The sequence below is a fragment of the Harpia harpyja genome, chromosome 13 (genome assembly GCF_026419915.1).
Source record: "Harpia harpyja isolate bHarHar1 chromosome 13, bHarHar1 primary haplotype, whole genome shotgun sequence".
NCBI classification, from domain to species: Eukaryota; Metazoa; Chordata; class Aves; order Accipitriformes; family Accipitridae; genus Harpia; species Harpia harpyja.
Window position 1 is genome coordinate 641255 of NC_068952.1, and position 18695 is coordinate 659949.

The 18695-nt window shown below is 55.6% G+C and overlaps 1 protein-coding gene across 1 annotated transcript; it reads right to left on the reverse strand.

Moving 5' to 3' along the window:
* Window positions 1-574: 574 nt before the first annotated feature.
* LOC128150461 (glycogen phosphorylase, brain form) lies at window positions 575-18537 on the reverse strand. The gene is made up of 20 exons (XM_052806660.1): window positions 18255-18537; window positions 16135-16236; window positions 14162-14240; window positions 13225-13328; window positions 11875-12006; window positions 9194-9305; window positions 8031-8113; window positions 6975-7118; window positions 6540-6632; window positions 6266-6412; window positions 5972-6135; window positions 5505-5619; window positions 4660-4761; window positions 4385-4532; window positions 3764-3822; window positions 3281-3422; window positions 2736-2943; window positions 2127-2261; window positions 1927-1993; window positions 575-1664 (listed from the first exon to the last, which is right to left on the reverse strand). The coding sequence occupies exons 1-20, from the start codon at window positions 18495-18497 to the stop codon at window positions 1512-1514; spliced, it is 2532 nt and encodes an 843-aa protein (XP_052662620.1). The 5' UTR covers window positions 18498-18537; the 3' UTR covers window positions 575-1511.
* Window positions 18538-18695: the final 158 nt, after the last annotated feature.

The following is an 18695-nucleotide window of genomic DNA, read 5'->3' on the forward strand; positions in this document are numbered from 1 at the left end:
GGGCAGGTCAGCTGGGTGTGCGGCAGGGCTGCAGTAGGGTTGTGCATGGGAGATGAGCTTGCAGCTGGGACTGGGCAAGTCTTTGTGGCTGCTGCCAGCTCTGGGTGAGCAGCTCTCCTGGAGCCCAGTGGGTCTGTGCCTGTACTCCGGCTGCAGCCGAGTCTCTGCTTTCCCACTGGGGATGGGGGAAGTTGGAACTGCCCATGGGATTTCTAGCACAGGAGCCCTGTGTGCCATTTGTTGGGCAAACCCAACACTGTAACCCTCACCCGAGTGCATATAGTCAACACGTCAGAGATGCAGGTAAATGGCTTTGGCCCTAGCTAGCCCAGTGCAGCCTCTGGGACCAGCTCCCTCCTGTACACCCTCTGTGCTGGCAAGACTGACCTTTCTGCCATGGGCATGTCTCCCTGATGGTGGTGCCAGCACCCCAGTACCATGCCAGCTGCGGGGGACCCTCCCACGAAGCCACAGCTGGGGAACACCAGCATGGCTTCAAGCACCATGGCCTGAACTTGTTGCAACCTGAACCCACAGGCATGGAGTAGTCACAAGTCAGCCCCAAGTCAACCCAGCAGGTGTTCTGGTTGTTTTAATGAGTTGGGTGTCACACAAGGGAGTACTGGTGCACTACACAGCACTACAGGTGTTAAACTCTGACCCCAGCGCCAGGAGAGACACATGGAGCAGCGTGACCCAGCTGCGAAGAGACGCAAGAGATGCCATACGTGTTCACGGCCTGGGTAGCACCCAGCTGTGCCTGGAGAGCCAGGAGACTGTCTGTGGGCCCAGCAGGGTCAGCCACCCAGCTGGCAGTGGCAGGTACAACACTCTCTATGCAGACACGGAGGCTAAAAATCCCTGGAGTGACTTGGTTACTGGGCTTTTAGTTAAGAGGTGCGGGAGGAGGGTACGGCAAGCGCTGTGGCAAGGAAGTCGCTGATCCCAGGCTCTCTCTCCTCCTTGTGGCACACGGCATTTGACATTGGTGCCGGCAGGGTGCCAGCTGCTTTAACAGCCAGTCCCACCTTCTCTGGGTGTTATTTGGGAGGGGGGTAACTAGAGGGGCAGGCAGCAGCCTCTCCCTCCCCTAGCTTTGGGGCTGGCAGACCCACTGGAGGAGGATGCAAGACAGGCTCTGTTTTGGCTAAACCTGCTTGCGGGGCAGGGTCAAGGAGGCCTGGCCAGGCTGCATGCATGGGGAGAGGGGAGGATTTAGTTGGAAAGCCCTTGTTAAGCATGGAGCACAGCTGTGGAAGACTTCTCTGTGGTCATCTCACTAAAAGCACTATGCAGCACATGCAGGCTGGATACATGGGTACAAACAGGGTCCTTTCTCCTCTCCCCCAGCTCCTCTTCCTCAGTCAGGGCTCTTCCTCAGAGCATCCTTCTACCCCGCTGAGGGAAAAACCTTGTTTCTGCAGAGCTGAGCCCATCTGACTGGCGGTGAAATTCAGGTGAGGCCTCCTGGGCTGGGAGCGCATCCCTCCTTCCTTCCCCCTGTGCTTGCATCAATCCCGGGGGAGGTTGGGTGGGGGGATTTTTGTGGCAGATGGTTCCACACCCCAGATCTCCCGGGCATACTCCGTGATGGTCCTATCACTGGAGAACTTGCCCGAGCATGCAATGTTCCTGATGACTTTCTTAGTCCACTCCCGGGGGTCCTGGGAAGAGGAGAGGCAATATCAGCAGTCAGTCCCTCACCTGGCTCTGTCCCAGCTTTTTTTTTTTTTTTGGCTGGTTTAAATGCTGTGGCGCGGGGCTGCCGAAGCAGCAAAACCTGCGTCGCCCTGACCCCGTGCCCAGGCGATGCGGTGTCTGTAAGAAGGACTCCACGGGAGCACACTCGGCTTCCCCCACGTCTTCCCACTGCACCACCATGGCCGAAGACCCCGTCCCTCCCCCTCGGTAGCGGGCAGCTCTTACCATGAACAGCTGGTCCACTTGACCTTGGCATTTAATGTAAGCCTCGTAGTCGGCAAACACCTTAAACCTGAAACCCAAAGCAGAGAAATGTTAGGGTTTGCTTGCTGTAGGGTCCCAGCCTGGCAGGACGGGGCCGGCTGGGAAAGGGTCGCGGGCAGGCTGAGAGCAGCCCACCAAAGGGGATGCTTGCCAGGACTCGCCTGTCGTGGTACATGAGCATGTTCACAACGTCCCTGAAGCAACCGGGGTCTCGAGGGGAGAAAAAACCGCTGCTGATCTGGTCGATAGCCTGTCGCAGCTCTGGCAGACGCTCGTAGTACTCCTGTGCGTTATACCTGCGCCCGGCAGAGATGGGCTGTAGGGGCTGATGCTCTCCCCACCGGGGCCCAGCACCCAGAGGGCAGGACCTGACACGTCTGGGGCAGGTTGGGCAGGCAAGGATGCTGGGCAAGGATGCTGGCTCCTGGCAAGGATGTTTTATGGCTCCTGAGGGGCCTTTTTTCTGGGGCTGTGTCCATCAGAGCACCCTGCTAGCGGCTCCGAGACCAGTCGCAGTGCCTGAATCGCTTTGTGCCCAGGCTCCCGTCCTGTTCACAGCCGTTGTGCTCAGGGTGAGCTGCGTCCGTGATGGACCATGCACTGACCAGCCCAGGGCGAAGGCTGCCTCCAGCCCCCTGCTTTTTCCTGCTCCAGAACTGCCCAGGGAGGAGAGTGTCCCTCCCAGAGATTACATCTCTCCCCGCTAGAGCTGGGACCTGTATCCCCATCTGACAAGCCCTGGCACGTATGGGGCTCTCCCCAGCACCAACCCTTGGCGATCCAGGGCCTCCACGTCCTCCACCCGCATGCCAAAGATGAAGAGGTTTTCTTCGCCTGCCTCCTCCGCCATCTCCACGTTGGCCCCATCCATGGTACCAATGGTGAGGGCCCCGTTCACCATGAACTTCATGTTCCCGGTACCCGAGGCCTCCGTGCCAGCTGTGGAGATCTGCTGGGAGAGATCTGCTGCTGGGATCACTGTCGGGTGCAAGAGAGGTAGGAGTTAATCCTTGGCACGCTGCAGCTCCCCATGACACCAAAACAACCCCGGGCATCTGCTAGTGGCCCTGCTGACCTCTACCTCAGCCCAAACAGCATGGCTCCGGGGCCAGAGCCAGGCTCAGCCCTGCCATGACCCCATGCAGTTGCTATCACTCCTGCATGAAGCTGGCTGCCCACCCTGTGTGGAGCCCTCAAGCCCTTCCTAAGGGAGAGCCAGGTGACCTGCCATGACAGCCTCTCAGGCCAGCCAGTTTCTGGGCTCAGCTGGGACGTGCCCAGCTCCTGACGTGTGCTTACACAAGACCAGACGTACCCTTCTCAGCCAAGGATACCCGGTAGTTCTCCAGGAAGATGACCTTGAGCCTGTCCCCCACATAGGGATCGTTGTTGATGACCTCACCGATGGACGTGATGAGTTTGATGATCATCTTGGCCATGTGGTAGCCAGGGGCCGCCTGAAGAAGAGCAGCCCAGAAATGGTGAAGGCTTTTAAGGAAGGGAGAGCATGAGAGGTGCCAGTGCGGGTCCTCACCGCGGGGAGAACGTGGGCCTCACCTCTGCTGTTCACATGGATCAGCAAAAACACCCTAGTGGGAGGTGAAGTCCTGAGCCACAAGCAAACAGTGATGGGGCCTCGTTCAGTCTGATTAGTCCATAAAGGTGTTTCCTGAAGAGCCCACCAGCAGATACATGCTAGCTAACCTACAGCGGGCCCGGCAAAGCCACAAAAAGGGGACAGCACCTTCCCCACATCCCCACTGAGCCATGCATGCACCGAGTCTGGGATGCACGTTACCTTTCCTCCGATCATAATAGTCCTGGGCACAAAGGATTTGGATGGATCGCGTCTGATGCCTGAAAGAGCAGGGCATAACACAACCAAAGTGAAGATAAACTGGATAGAGTTAATTGCGTTCATCAGAGGTGGGCTGGGATCCCAGCCCATGTCACGTGGACCCAGAAAACTTGCAGAACCCCAAAGCTCAATGAGACATCCACCAGAGCTGTGGTGGGCAAAAATAGGCTGCAGAGTCCTCGGACAACGACTCAAGCCAGCACGATGCAGAGCTCCAATGATTTGCCTCCCTTTGGGAATGGGCAGGGGCCCGAAGCATACACCGGGGAGTGGGGGTTCAACTTGCACCAGGTCAGTCCTAACACCTGCAGTACAGGTGTGGGGGTTACCTGGGCCCTGGGACCCAGCTGGGCTGGAGACGTGGGCTGTGAGCTTTTCCTTAGAGCTCTGTACGACCCTTCAGACACTCTGTCTTCCCTCCTGGAGAGAAGACCTTCATGACAGGAGGGCAGAGCTAGGCTCAGGAGTCCTTGGCCACCAACTGGTATACTTTTACATGGGAACCCTGGCAGTGAGCGCCTGGGGGGACACCCCTTGTCTATGAACCCAGGCAGGACTTACGGTTGTATAGAGTGATAGCATGCAGGCAGTTCAGCAGTTGCCGCTTGTACTCATGGATTCGCTTGACCTGAACATCGAACATGGACGAAGGGTTGATCTTGACCTTGTACTGCTCCTCCAAGTAGGCTGCAAACTTCAGCTTGTTTTCCTGGCAAGAAAATCTGATGAGGAACAGGCATGGGTTCCCAGGCCTTGTGTCAGAAGTGAGCGTTTGCTGCCGGGATGTTCCTGGGAGCATGGTGCCTTTCCCCCGCCCCACCTCCAGTGCACATTACCTGTTTGACTTTCGCCACATCCCTGATAAAAGTCTCATTATTGATGAAATCCAGTAGCTTCTTCAGCTGGCTCAGATCTGTGATAAAACCTTCCCCGATTTTCTAAAAGAACAAGCCAAGAGAGGGATGTCCCACCCGTGAGACACCTCACCCAGTCCACAACTGCACTTTCCCAACAGAGATGCCACAGTCCCATTGGGAATTGGAAGAGGCACTCTGGCTGGGAAAAGGGGCATAGTTTCTTATAACGAGCTTACTTCTCCGTATCGTCAGGGAGCCCAAAGGTACAGGGGAAACAGGGCACTTGCAAAAACCCAAACAAGTCCCCCTCCCTCAAGGAGCTTTAGAGGGAGGATGTGTGCACATGTACCAGGGCCTCCTGGCACCTGGAGAAACTGATGGGCAGGACACAAAGATACATTTAATTGCAGGACGTTATTCAGCTATGGCATGGCGCAGTGTGAAGCAAAAAAACCCGTGCTAAAGGGCCTGGTAAACAAAGGAGATGATAGAACTGGGGCTGGAGTTCCTTTGTGCCCGTGAAGCTGAATGGTTTTGCAGACACCCCATTTCACATACCACGGTACTGCCTGCAAGGTTGTGTATAGCCACTGCGAGGGCAGGGAACCAGAGCCAAATTTCTGCAACGTTTTTGGCCAACTCTTCATCACCGACTTTAAAGCCCAGCCAATCTCACACCTACACGTGCAACAGGCATGCTTCCAGGCTGTCCTCACTCTCACCCGCCAGGCGTGAGCCTCGGCTCTGATCAGACCACACGAAGAGGTGATCAGAAGCAAACGGATCACACTCAGCCCCTCACTTCAGGACAGCTTGCGACTCACCTCAGCGATAACATCGGCCAGCCCTGGGTTGCACAGCAGGAGCCAGCGCCTCGGCGTGATCCCGTTTGTCTTGTTCTGAAACTTCTCTGGCTCCAGCTCATAGAAATCCTTGAACCTGGAACACCAGGGAGCTTTGAACCACCCACCACCCCCCAGAGCTTCAGCTGGGCCCCCACCGCATGTGCTCCTGACTCGGGGCAGTCACTGCGGATCTCCCTGGAACAAGCGTGAACTCTCTATGCCGCTTCTCACCCCCTTCCTCGGCCGTAATGCCGAGGGTTTCACCAGCTCCAAAGGGACGTTAGACCTTGCACACATGCAAATAAGACAGTCTCCCCAACCTGCCATGCCCAGCAGGGCAACCAAAGCAGCCCTCGACACCTGATCGCTCCAGCTAGCCCCCCCATGCTTGCACGTAAAGCCCAGCGAGTGGAAAGGGAGCGTGCCTTGGGTGTCCCCCAACTCACACTGAGTTCTTCACAATGTCAGAGTGGATGCGGGCCACGCCGTTGACCGCATGGGAGCCAATCACACAGAGATGCGCCATGTTAATACGTTTGCAGTCTCCTTCTTCGATCACCGACATCCTCCGGAGACGGTCAATGTCCCCTGGGTAGAGAGCTGCCACCCGCTGCAGGCCGGCAGGCAGAAAGAGGGACATTAGCGACCCAGCCATAGGACCTAGGAACATTCCCATCCTAAAAGCGGCCAGATCAAGACCCCCAGAGTTCCCACAGCCTGTGACCGGCCCAGTCCCTTACGTCCAGATGCATCTGGTTGAGGGCGTAAATGATCTCTAGGTGACGTGGCAGCAGCTTTTCAAACATGGAGACCGGCCAGCGCTCCAGGGCTTCAGGCAGCACAGTGTGGTTGGTGTAGGCGCAGGTCCGTTTCGTGATCTCCCAGGCCTGCGTTACGGACAGCAGGTTAACGCGTGCGTGCCCAGGCCAGGAGGGGAAAGGAGAGCCCGTGTGAGGACAGGACAGCAGCTCTTTCCGCTGCAACGTTTGGCACGGACCTCCTAGCTCTGCTTACCTTGTCCCAATCCACTTTCTCCACATCCACCAGGATCCGCATAAGCTCTGGGATGGACAGGGCAGGGTGGGTGTCGTTTAGCTGAATAGCCACCTGCAACAGAGACTTGCTGGGCTCAGAGCTGGCAGGGATAGGACTGTGACAGTGTCCTGCATGCATGGGGTTGGGGTGAGGGTCATGCCCAAGCCTCTTCTCATGGCGCACACGCCAGAAACAGAGCGAGCTCCCAGGAACGGAGCTATTCAACCTTCGCAAGTTTTGCTCCAAATTGCAAATTTTTCCCTGGGAAAATAGCCCAGAGATCACCTGTTTTCCAACCCAAACTGCCAGGGTCTTTGTATACATGCCCCCACTTGGTCCTGAGCATCCTGCTCTCCCTCATGATAGGCAGGTCTAGCTAAAACGCCCCCGGGCCCTCTCTGCCCACAAACTCACCTTGTCTGGGAAGGTTTCAAAGCATGTTCTCACAGGGTCTCGACAGCCGAATTTGGAGGACTTAAAACGGCGGATGATGTCTTGGAGGGTAGCAGCCACCACAAAGTACTCCTGTTTCAGCCGCAGCTCCTTGCCTTCAAAGAACTGCAAGTGGGGGGACCACAGCCATCAGTGCTGCAGTTGCCATCCCCAGTTGGCAGCCGAACCCCTGGAGATGCTCCTACCCACTCTGATGGGCTTCCCAACGGGCCTCACAAGTTTAGCACCTCATCAGGGCAAATGTGGATGTTTCTCATATTGCCTCTGATGGGGCAGCAGCTGTAGGGACTGACAAGGGGCTCGGCATCCCAAACAGCTGCCTCCAGAGAGCACCAGAACTTGCCACATCCATGCTAGTCCTACAGAGCAAGCGCAGCTCCCTCCCTCACTGCAAGACCCTTGGATTTTGGACTCCCTGCAATAGCCAGGAGCCCGTGTCTCTGGACATACCAGCTGCCTCCCATGCACACTACACTTCACGCTATTTTTAAAAGCCAGCAGCAATGAGAGGGTGCAGGTAAAGTGCAGGAGATGAGCTTTTCCAGCACAGATCCTAACCCATGACTAGATAGTGAGGGCTCTTCCCTTCTGGATCCAGTGCCCAGTGAGTGCATGGCCTGGGACAGTCCCTGCAGCGAGAAATCCCTTGAACTGGGGATGGAAACGAGTCCCCCCCTCATGGCCGCCTCTGAAATGACAACTTACTTTTGCAAAGGGTAAGCCATGTAAATTGCCTTGAATTTGAAGGAGTAATATGTCTTCCCCTCCTTGCAGCAGGGGACAGAGCAGCTACACAATATGGGCCAGACTCTCCCAGCTGCCATCAGTCAGCAGAGACCCTCTGGAGCCAGCAGAGCTGTGTCTGTTCACTGAGAATTACGGGGCCAACCTATTGTATTAAAAATCCTTAAACCAGAACAATAAATACCAGGTGGCCATGACCTTCCAGTGCTTGCAAACAAGGCAATACAACTACAGGGAGGATGATCCAGAGCAGCAGGCAAGAGAATCACTCACGTTGTCATTTGGGTACAGGACTCTGGATATGTTTTCTGCCAGGTTTCTGTCCAACACCGCCTCAATGTAGTCACCCACGTTGACTGCAGCAAGAGAGAAACACACACAGCACTGCAGCAGCTGTAGAGGTTCAGGTAGGTCCCTGACACTGCACTTTTCCCTCTTATAGAGCAATTTGTAACAGGAACATTCAGGCTGGTAATAATGAAATATGAATGGGAATGTACATGTGTGAAAGGCACCAGAGAGACAGGAGGAGATGGGATAAGAGAAAGGCATATCTCCATGCAGTTTCTCAAGACACACATATTAGGAAGGACAGACAGAAACTGAAGACAGACAGCAGCCAGAGAAGGCAAAAAAAGGAAGCGAGTGACCAGCCATCTTGCTTAAGGATGAAGGAGGAATGGGGCAGGGCAAAGAAGCACAAATACCGCAATCACGCTCAACTGCTAAAGGGTACAAAAGGCTCTTCTGAAACCCAGCTCACAGCTGCCAATGCAGAATTATGAGGACTCGAGAGCCATCACCCCTTGTCCCACACAAGTTCCCCTGGCAGGGCTGCTTTGACACACACATCTCTGCGCTTGCCAGAACGGAAGAATAAATCAAAGCAGTCTAGTCTAAAACCTTCCCCTTCTGTAACAGCCCCTCACTGACATTTGGTATGTTAGTTGCTGTGTATCTGCTCTTCTTCAGCACTACAATTAGAGCCTGGAAAAACGCAGCAGAGAGGTCACACGTAGACCCAAAGGAAACCAACAGTAAGGTGGGCTGTGCTGCTCTTCTCCTTCAGCACCAAGGGATGATGCTGCACAGAAACGACCCTCCATGGCAAGTGTGGGTTTGCAGCTCATTTGGTGACGTGGGGAACGCAGTGGCAGGTGGTCTGTCACTTGGGGAAGGTATAGGGCAGGTTTTGAGAGCATGAGAAGCGTGATGGGTATGGAAGGAGGACGGATGGGTGTCCTGGTGCGTGAGGGCTCTGGAAGTGGTTGGAGGGAGTGTGATCCATGGATGCGCACACAGCACTGTGTTTGGAGGCAGCCAGGAGATATGGATAAAGCAGATCAGATAGGGAGTGCCGTGCCAGGTGCTATGCACACAGGAACAACCATGTCCCAGCATGGCCAGAAGAGAGGCAGCGGAGGGATAGCACTTACACTCTTGGAGGTTGAAGTCATTGGGTGCTTTTGCAGACCACAGCCTCATGGTGTTTACAGTGTTGTTCTTGTATCCTGGCACTGGCGTGTCGTAAGGCATAGCAAGGACAACCTGCAAAAGGACAGTATTCCCCTCTGATTAGCAGCACGATGGCCTCAGAGAAGGTGGGAAAGTGGCTGAAACCTCTGCAGGAAGAATCCAGAGGACACAGACAACTCCCGGCTGTGGCAAGAATCTCACCTTACTAAAACAGACCTGCTGAGCTTCACAGAATCCCCTGCTATCACGGGCACCGCCAGCACCCACTGGCAAAGCGTTAATAGGAGAAGCAGAGCTGTTTGGAGCTTTACCGACAAACTGGGAGTTACAAGCCCATCAATGAAATGTAAAAGAGAGTTGCAAGCAACTTGCTGACCTTCCTATACCAACTGGAGTGCCTCTTAGTTATTCACCAGAGCATGGCAAGAATCCTCAGCTGGCCACTGCCATTCTGTCTGTGCTGGGGTGGGGCCAGGGCAGCTGGGATGACCTTTGCGTTTCCATCTGGGATAAACTCCACAGCCTGAATCCTGCCCAATAGCCTTCCGCAGCCTGCCAGGACCAAACCCTACCACCGCAGCACCATTCCCACAGCAATTCACCCAACAGTCAAGGTTTGTTGAACCTGCCTGGGTAAATCCACTGCGATCTCCAGCATCCAAACTGAACACGAGTATGAAACTATTAGTGCAGTCTACGGATGATGCTTAAGCATCAGGATGCTTCACACGTGGCTACAGGGAGTAACACCGGGGCTCCCAGTTCAGATTACACGAGCCAGGCAAGGCATGGGTATGCTTCCAAGCTTCTGTGCTCCAGCTCACTGTTACGCCAACACCTGCGTGCCTCCAGACCTGCTGAGCAGCAAGGCAAGGCACCCTGACCTCAGCCTGGAACAAAGACGCTGAGGGCTGATGCCAGCAGAGCTGAACAGTGCTTGCAGAGCAATGCCCTGATCCTGCAGCACGGAGCCTGGGCTGCCCCTCTGACACTGGCAAAAAGAGCCAGCACCCTCCTGAACAAGTCAGTGTGTACTGGCACGACAGCCCAGCAGCCAGAGGCTGTCCCCAAACAAAGATGTGAGAGGCAGCAGAGAACTGAAGGAGCTGTGCTCACAGGGCAGGGAAAACGCAGGCAGATTGGCACGTTGGCCCTGAACAGCCTCTTCGTGCTGGCATCAGCAACACCTCCCCTCTGGGGAGAATCAGCAAGAGCTCAGGCTCTCAAAGCTGCTATTACCAGCCCCGAACATGGAAGCAGGCAGAAAGCCTGCCCTGCCTGAGCCACGCGACTGGGGCACACATCACATGAACAGAGTGATGCTATATTTGGAGACTGCGTCTTTGGCTTTTTTCGAGCCTTTCCAACTTGTTCCCTAATTGGCACTATCTGAAAATTCACCTCCTTGTAGGAAGCAGTGTTTCCACTGCACTGCTTGGGATCCCTGAAACCCCAGACTACCGCCGGGGTCAGAAGAGGAGCACACTGAAAGGCAACGGCACTCCGTCCCCAGGTGGATATCTGCTTCCCCAGAGAGCTCTGGCATGGTGCCTCCACGCTGTTCACGAGGCTGTGGTGTTGAACCCCTGCACTGTCTGTGTCCTGGGAATGGCCTATGTCACTGTACAGCCTTTGACAACCAGGGACGCTGGAAAAGGACCTGGTTTGTTTCTCTGAGCAGGCCCAGGCAGCTCTGCAACGGAGCTTCAGCTCTTGGCGCTAAAGAGAACGGCTTTATGACTATGCACTCCTCGGATGGGTAGAGCTGGCTCGTCAGGGTGAGAGACCCTTGAACATTATGGGAACAAGGCTAGGTCATGTCCCTGAATCCCAGAGAAATTCATAGTCCTTCCTTCCTCCATCCCGGGCACTGCTTAGACAGGAGAGGCTGAAACATCTTCAATCCTCTTAATAAATCTGTGCCTCTTTAAAGCTTGCCTTCCTCAGCGGTAAGACTGGAATGCATTTACGACGCAGCAGCCTACGCTCTGAGCAGGCACATGCTCCCGAAGCACAGCGTTACCTCCCCAACTGTGGGAGGCTGAAGAAGCGTTTGCTCTCCACGATGCCACAAAACAAGGCCTCCAGGCAGACTGGAGACTTGAAACCATGCCTCCAGCCTTCCCTGACAGCACTCTACCCATCAGGCGAGCCTGGGAAAGACGAACTTGCTGTGATCACAGGAGTTAAACACCCACGGAATTGCTCCATGGCCACCCCACGAGATGAATCTCTACCCACAGCAGCAGTGCCAGAACCACCTGCAAAACCACTGGGTTTGAGCGAGTGGTAGCCAGGAGCAGTGCGGAAGGAGTCTAGCACAGCTGCCAGGGATACAGTCCTCCTCCGACATAAATCCATGCAAGACTGTGGGGCTTCGCCCTGGAGATCAGTAGAGAAGGAGGCTCCAACTGACCTGAAGTTACAGCTATGACTGAATACCATCCTTCTTTTTCCTCAAATCCTGCTGCAGCTGTAGCCAACAAAGTCACCTTTGTATTTGCAAGGGTAGCAGAGAGTTTTGCCAGACTGGGAGAGAAGCAAGGTCTGACCACCTCAGGCAGCCCGGGGACAGATTCTCCACCTCCACGCTACCCTGGCCCCTACTCCCCCAGCCCAGCACCGAGGAAGACGTTGGTACCTGAGTGTCGATCCACTTCACCCCCTCAGGGGTGTGATCCACGCGGCCGTAGAAGTGCACAGGGAGCATGTACTCCGGGCGAGCTTTCTCCCAGGGATTGCCGTAGCGTAGCCAGTCATCGGCCTCCTCCACCTGCGAGAAGAAAACGAGGTTCAAGTGATGGCTTGTGTCTCCAAGTGAAGGCTAAACTAGGCTCTCCGAAGGGAGGCCAGTTTAAAAGCAAAGCTTTAGTAAGCTGGCTTTAAAAATGGATATGCAGAGGCCTCTAGAGGACAGCTGGGCTTTTTGAAACATGGATGACTACATCCCAGCTGGTATAAATAAATCAGCCTCTATGGGCTTTGCAGAGCTGTACAGGTTTAAACCATCCAAACAGCACAGATTGCTGCACTCAGTCTGTCTCGAGGCTTTTACATCCAGATTGACCGTGATAGGGGGAATATGTGGGATGGGGTTCCCTAGAAGCCCATCGGTGCTGTTCCTGGCCACAAACCGCCCCCTGTAACCCAGGTCTTGCTAACTGCTCTGCCCTCTGCCAGAGAGGATTTCTCTTCCCTGCTCACAACAGCACAAATGGGAGTGAAGTGAATTCAGCAGACCCACCAAGGCTGATGTGCACCAGAAACCAGAGGGGCTGAGGCACTTGGAGAGATGCTCTGTGCCTGCCGGCGTTTCTCTGCAGGTCTGAGCCACAACCCAGCATCGCCACCACCCCTGTTCTTTTTTAAGTAACATTAAGCCAATTACAGTGGATGCTTTTGTCCCTGTTTTCACCATTTATAGGGCCTAGCATTGCAGCTTCTTTGTGGGGAAGGAGGAAAAAAACCCAACCCTCAAACCTCTCACGCTCCCTGACTTATGGAGAGCTATTTTACGGGGAAAAAAGGTCCTTTATGTTTAGAAGCAAGGCAAATCTCCTAATGCAAACCATTTCCAGACATACACTAGGGAAAACTGCCAGCTGGGGCAGTTTTTTTCACCTATTTTCACTTGCAAAATATTATGATCACTAATGCTAGAGGAGAGTCCCTGTTTAAGCCCCCGCTGCCAGTCTCCCAGGGAACCCACAGGAGCAGCAGCACCCCAGGCACTTGCTCCTCTTCCATCATAGTCAAATTCATCCTCCACCAGACACCTTCATGAGGTGTTTAGCTACATCTCCATCCTTAGCCTGACTCCTTGCCCACTCACTGCTGGGCTGGATGGGACTCTCAGGTTGTTTATGAACAGTTTACGAACAGCTCAAGGCACCGCAGTGCCGTTTGTGTGGCCAGGCTTTGTCCACAGGCAGCGGTGGCCACCGCAGCACGAAACAGAAGGAGAAAGCATGACCTGAGTTCGCCAACGTACCTGCCAGCCGTCGACAATCTTCTGATTGAAGATACCGAACTCGTAGCGGATGCCGTAACCGTATGCCGCCAGCCCCAGAGTGGCCATGGAGTCTAGGAAGCAAGCTGGAAGAGCAGAGCATGGTCACGCTGCAAGGAAACTCACCCCTCACTCGCTGCATCTGCTACAGCGTGCTGTAGGGGCTGGAAACATTTATTACTCAAGAGAAAATCCGCGTGCAGAAGGGACAGAAGGGGACAGCCTGCGGCAGGACCCCACGGACGTCCTGCCGAGCCACGATGAACACTCCAAGGCTGTTGGTGACAAGGACAGGTCACCAAAAACCTAAATCCAGCCTTGTCGCAATGAGAGCTCTTCTAAACTTGCCGCAAGTGCCCACGCCTTGCTCTAAGCTTGCCTGCCCAGTAAAGCAGGGTTTCTGACCCCAACTCACTGCTCCACCAGCTACTTTGCTATTATTGCTTTTGGAGCAAACCCTTCCAGCCCTCCGTCCGTGGCAGCTCTGGCAAAGATCAGCCCCAGCATTTCCTCCGCATTGGGGAGCTCTCATCTCCAGCAGTCCTGTGGGACAGGCAGACTAAAATAGCAGCCAACAATCTGCCTACACGAGAGCTGCTTGGGTGCCTCTGAAAAGTGAGAGATTTCACAGGGAGGTGAGGAAAAAGGCTCCAGACAGCCTCTTTCAGCCGCAGCCCTGCCTGCTGTGCTGCAGACTACACAGCTACATCTCCTGGATGCTCTCACTGGGGACGGGGATCGTTTCTGGCCAGCCAAGAGCAGGCAGGAGGGTACCACGCTGCTGCAGGGTGGATGCAGGCTGAGGTCTGCGTGCTGTCTGCCGCAGCGCCGGCAGCGAGGGCATGACAGCCTCCAGCCAGGCCACCCTCGGTCCCCGTGCACCCTGCATGAGGAGGGGGCTCCCCTCTCCCTGTATTACCTGCCAAACGGCCCAGGCCTCCGTTTCCCAGCCCAGCATCTTCTTCGATTTCTTCCAGCTCCTCCAAGTCCAAACCCAGCTATTGGGGAAAGAGCCACAGCAGAACACGTCACCACCCGAAGCCCACGTCCTGGGGCTGCTCTCCGAGGAGGGCAAACACCAAAAACAACCCACACCACGGGAAATTTAACACACAGGGGTCTCTGCATGCCCCCACCCTCCCCTCCCCACAAAGCATCTTAACAGCCTCTGGTCCCCGGGCAGCCCAATTAATTGGAAAACAATTTAGCCCATCATCAAACATCGCTTTCCCACGAACTAGGCTTCCTTAGAGATCTCAAACAATACACTCATCTCCCGGCAGCCCCTCACGCCAGGAGGCCCTTCCACCAAACTCGCCGTTGGAGACAGGACGGTGAACGGCCAAGTCGGCACACAAGGGACCGCTGAGTCCTGCCCGGCTACACGTGCCCCCAGCTCTGCTCGCACCCCCCCCCAGTCCTTGAGGAAGGGCACAACCACACCGGCAGCTGGTTACTGCAGCGTTCACCATTACACTCCGTGCCTTCCCGCATCCTGCCGCCAAGCTCTTTGGCCGGAATCCATGGCTGGAAGTGGTTGTCTCCTCTGCTGCACCTCTCGGGCTATTTTTTCTCTGGCCCGGGGGCTGCTGCCGGATGAAGGCTAAGCATTCCAGCAGCAAGGACTACTCCAGGAGTCAAGAGATGCTGCCTCTCGGAAGGCAGCAGTATCTCACCTCAGTGCCAGGGGGGACAGCGGAAAGTCAGGCTGACACCATGGCTGCTCCCCGAACCACTCTCCCACGGCTTCAGCGGTCTGCAACCACAAGCCGGGAAAGCCTCACGCACAGTGTGACGGGGTCACAAAAACCGAGGTGAATTCTCTCAGTGACAGAGCCACGCTGGATACGAGACCTCCCATCCCAGCTGGCCGCTGGCCATGACGAGCTCCACATGTCGGAGGCTACAGTGAGGGAAGCCTCCGCTCGCACGTCAGGCCAAATCAGTATGTGGAAAATGCCTTGCAAAGGGACATGAGGATCCTCCCCGAAAAAAACCAGCCTGCGCTCCGAGGCACGATACCTCAGAGAGGAAACATGTCAGGTCCCTCCCTGGAAATCCCTTCCCATCTCTGGGCAGGGAAAGCGGTCACCAGGACGTTTCATCAGCAATCATAGCACCTCATTTTGAGAGAGTGACAGAGCCCAACTTCTGCTAGAAAGTGTAATGTGGATCAATCCCGTGGGGTGGGAGGGAAGAGGAAGGGGGGAAATAAAGCTTTTGGGTGAGAAAGCCCAAAACCTCATATTCTGTCAAAAAAGTCACTGTCCTGCTGCAGAGGTGGCTGCAAGCCTACGTAACCGTGGCCTCACATTTGTGATTGCCTTGGTGGTACTCAGCTGTGTTTTTTCCAGTTTGAACTCATCCAATGACATTTTAATTCAAGAAAACAATTTCCCTGCTTTCTTCCTTCCCGGTGATTCACTTTTCTCTGGCAGCGCTGCTGCGGTGCCTTGTGTACCTGCATGTATGAACTGTAATTTGGCATTTTGGTGCTCCAGTTTCCCCTTCTGGCCCAGCCTCCCCTATTAGACTACATCTCCCGTGATGAGCCATCATCTCTCCTAGTAATGGAAAGCTATTTGCAGCCTGGGACTCCCTAGTCTTTTGGGATACTGGGTGTTGCTTTCTGGCTACTATTCTGGATTTTCCCAGCCACGACAGGAAAAGGGTGGTTTGAGAAAACCGTACTCCAACTCTCAAGGAACCCCAGGGTCCCCCCACGGTCTTCTCTAGGGGATGAAAAACACTAACAGAGAGCCAAGCCTCGTGTCGTTTAGTCAAAATAACACATTCTTAGGAGGAAGCCCTGAGAAATAAAGCTACCCAGCCCTCCGCATAGAAAAGTTTGGGCAGTTCCTCAGGGGGACCCCCGTACCCCCAAGACTTCACCTGGTAAATGGCTTCGTCGCAAGCGTTCTGCAGTCCCAGGTTCACCATGGTGTTCTGCAGAGTGCGGCCCATGTAGAACTCCAGGGACAGGTAGTAAATGCGCTGGGGAGGCAAAGCAAGACGCTTACGCACAGCACAACACTTTGCTTTCACCAAAGTCACTTAAAATTAGGAGCAGACCCAAGTGCTTTCCAGAGTAGGGATGTCTTCCCAACCCGGCTCTTGGCGCCTGCTCCTGAACACCACGCACCGCAGTTTGTTTGTCAGAAGCTCGCGCGGGATGCGAGCCAACCCTCCGCCGCACGTCTCCCTGCCAACAGCCTTCTATAGGAAAATCTCGTTGCTTGTTAAGTGTTTCCCTATTTAACTCAGGGCAAGAATTATCTAGGATGCTGAATGGGATATTTATACACCGTCAAACTCAGCTGAGGTGATGCTTACGCTTGGTTTTTAAAGTTTTCCCATGCTGAGCTGAAGCTGATCCAGAGCCTGCTGAAAGCCGGAGCGAGCCCCCCGTCCCATGCACGCCGGCCGGGCTCAGGGCCAGGCCCCTTCCTGCTAGCGATTTTCCAGTGTTCCTATCACACGGGTCCTCCTGTTCTCCCCACGCCGAGATTCACACGCACATTTCACCCTGTTGAACAAATAAACTGTCCCACGGGTGGCAGGGTTCCCGGCCCAACTGTGCAAGACGGGCTGCTCTGTGGTGACCTTCCAAGTTTCAGAGGAGCTGTGCCTGTGCCACGAATGCTAATGAAAGCCTGTTTATAGGATGAGAAGCAGGCTGTGCAAACTTTTGCCCTCGCTCAGATTTATTGCTATAGATATTTTTATAAATAGACAGGAATTTTTAACAGAGCAATAGCCTGACTTTAAAGCGTGCTTCCCCTGGAATCTCTTTCCTTTGTAGCCGAGATCTTCCCCACTAAGCAGCAGGATTACCCATTCTGTCACCTCTGCTGGGAGTCTGAGAGGGTCCATCTGTTCCTTGGGGCGCATCGGAAAGACTGAAACCATCACACAGTTGCATAAATACTCTGCTCCGCTCAGCCTCCCGCAGGGACATTGTTTCTAGTGAGAATCTAAGCGCAGGGGACAGTAAGCAAACCCACTCCAAGCTCCTCCTGGCTTTTATGGGATCTGTACAATCCCTTCTGTTAGTGCAGCAATACGGCTCAGAGCGCATTTGTGTGAGTAAGGATAAAAGGGAGAGCTCCACGCACCGGCGTAACTCCCAGTGCATGTGCAGCCTTACCGGTGTGAAATTGCAGTCTGTTTCTTGTGTCAAGGCAATATTCATAACCCCAAGAAAAGAGCTGACTCGGGGAGGCAGCTGCCTACAGACTGGGAAGGTATGTGCCTTTTCTAGTACACAGCTGCCCTCCGGGGCTCTCCAGTTAAAAGTGCTGGATTGGGTCTTAATTCAAAAGGATTAAGGCTGAATAATGTCCTGCAGTCCCCAATATCTCCAGCATCGCCATCCTGACTTTACGAGTGGAGAGGAGAGGAGGGAGCAGGCTGGGTCCCCCAGGAACCATCAACTCGCCAGGGTTTGGTGACCTGGGAAAGCTTGTCTGGTTTGCACGAGGCAAGAAACTCCTCTCCAGCCTCAAAGCCGAGCTGCCTGCGGGCTCCGCAGGAGCGAAGCCAGGACGTCCTGGCTGTGCCGAGGCATGTGCCGAGACGTGGAGGTGACGATGCCCAGAGGGGACACCACCGCGGTGGTGCGAGCGCAGGACCTGGCCGCGGTGAAGCGTGCGGAGGAGCTGGCAGCAGCAAGGCCCGTGTGAGGACACGCTCACAGCGGGATGACAGGGGACGCGGTTGCGACAAGGCGCAGGGGGGGGTCACAGTCGTGGGGATGCCCGAGGGAGGACACGGCTGCAGCAAGGCTCATTGGGACAGGGCTGCAAAGAAACTCGTGGGGGTCACAGCCACGGCGAACTGCACGAGGGACACGGCGGTGGCGATGCCCACGGGGACGGAGCCGCGGCGAGGTGCACGCAAGGGACGTGACCACGGCGATGCCCACGGGGGACGCGGCCAGGGCGAGATGCGGCCGTGGGGATGCCCGTGGGCCGAGGGGGCCGGTCTGTCGCCATCCCCGTGGGTTCGCTCACCTTGGGGTCCCTCTCGTAGTAATGCTGCTGGGTGCGAATCCAGCGTCCCACCAGGTGGTCGCGCACGGTGTGGGCCAGCGCGAAGTAGTAGTCGCGGGGGGTGGCGACGTTGCGGTCCTTGACGAGGGTGAAATGGAGATGGCGGTTGAAGCTCTTGCGTACCTCCGCCACGTCCCCCAGCCCCGCGATCCCCCGTACGCTGATCTGCTTTCTCCGCTCCCCGTCGCTCAGCGGCGCAGCCATCCCGCCGACTCGGCTCCGGCTCCGGCTCCGGCTCCGGCTTCGGCTTCGGCTTCGGCTCCGGCTCTGCCGCAGCCGGGCCCGCCGCCGCCGCGCCTGCGCTTCTACCGCCCGCGATGAGGCGGAGCCCCGCACGGCTGGCGCCCGGCCCGGCCCCCGACGAAGGGGAAGAGGCCGCCCGCCCCCGGTCCGGCCCCGAAG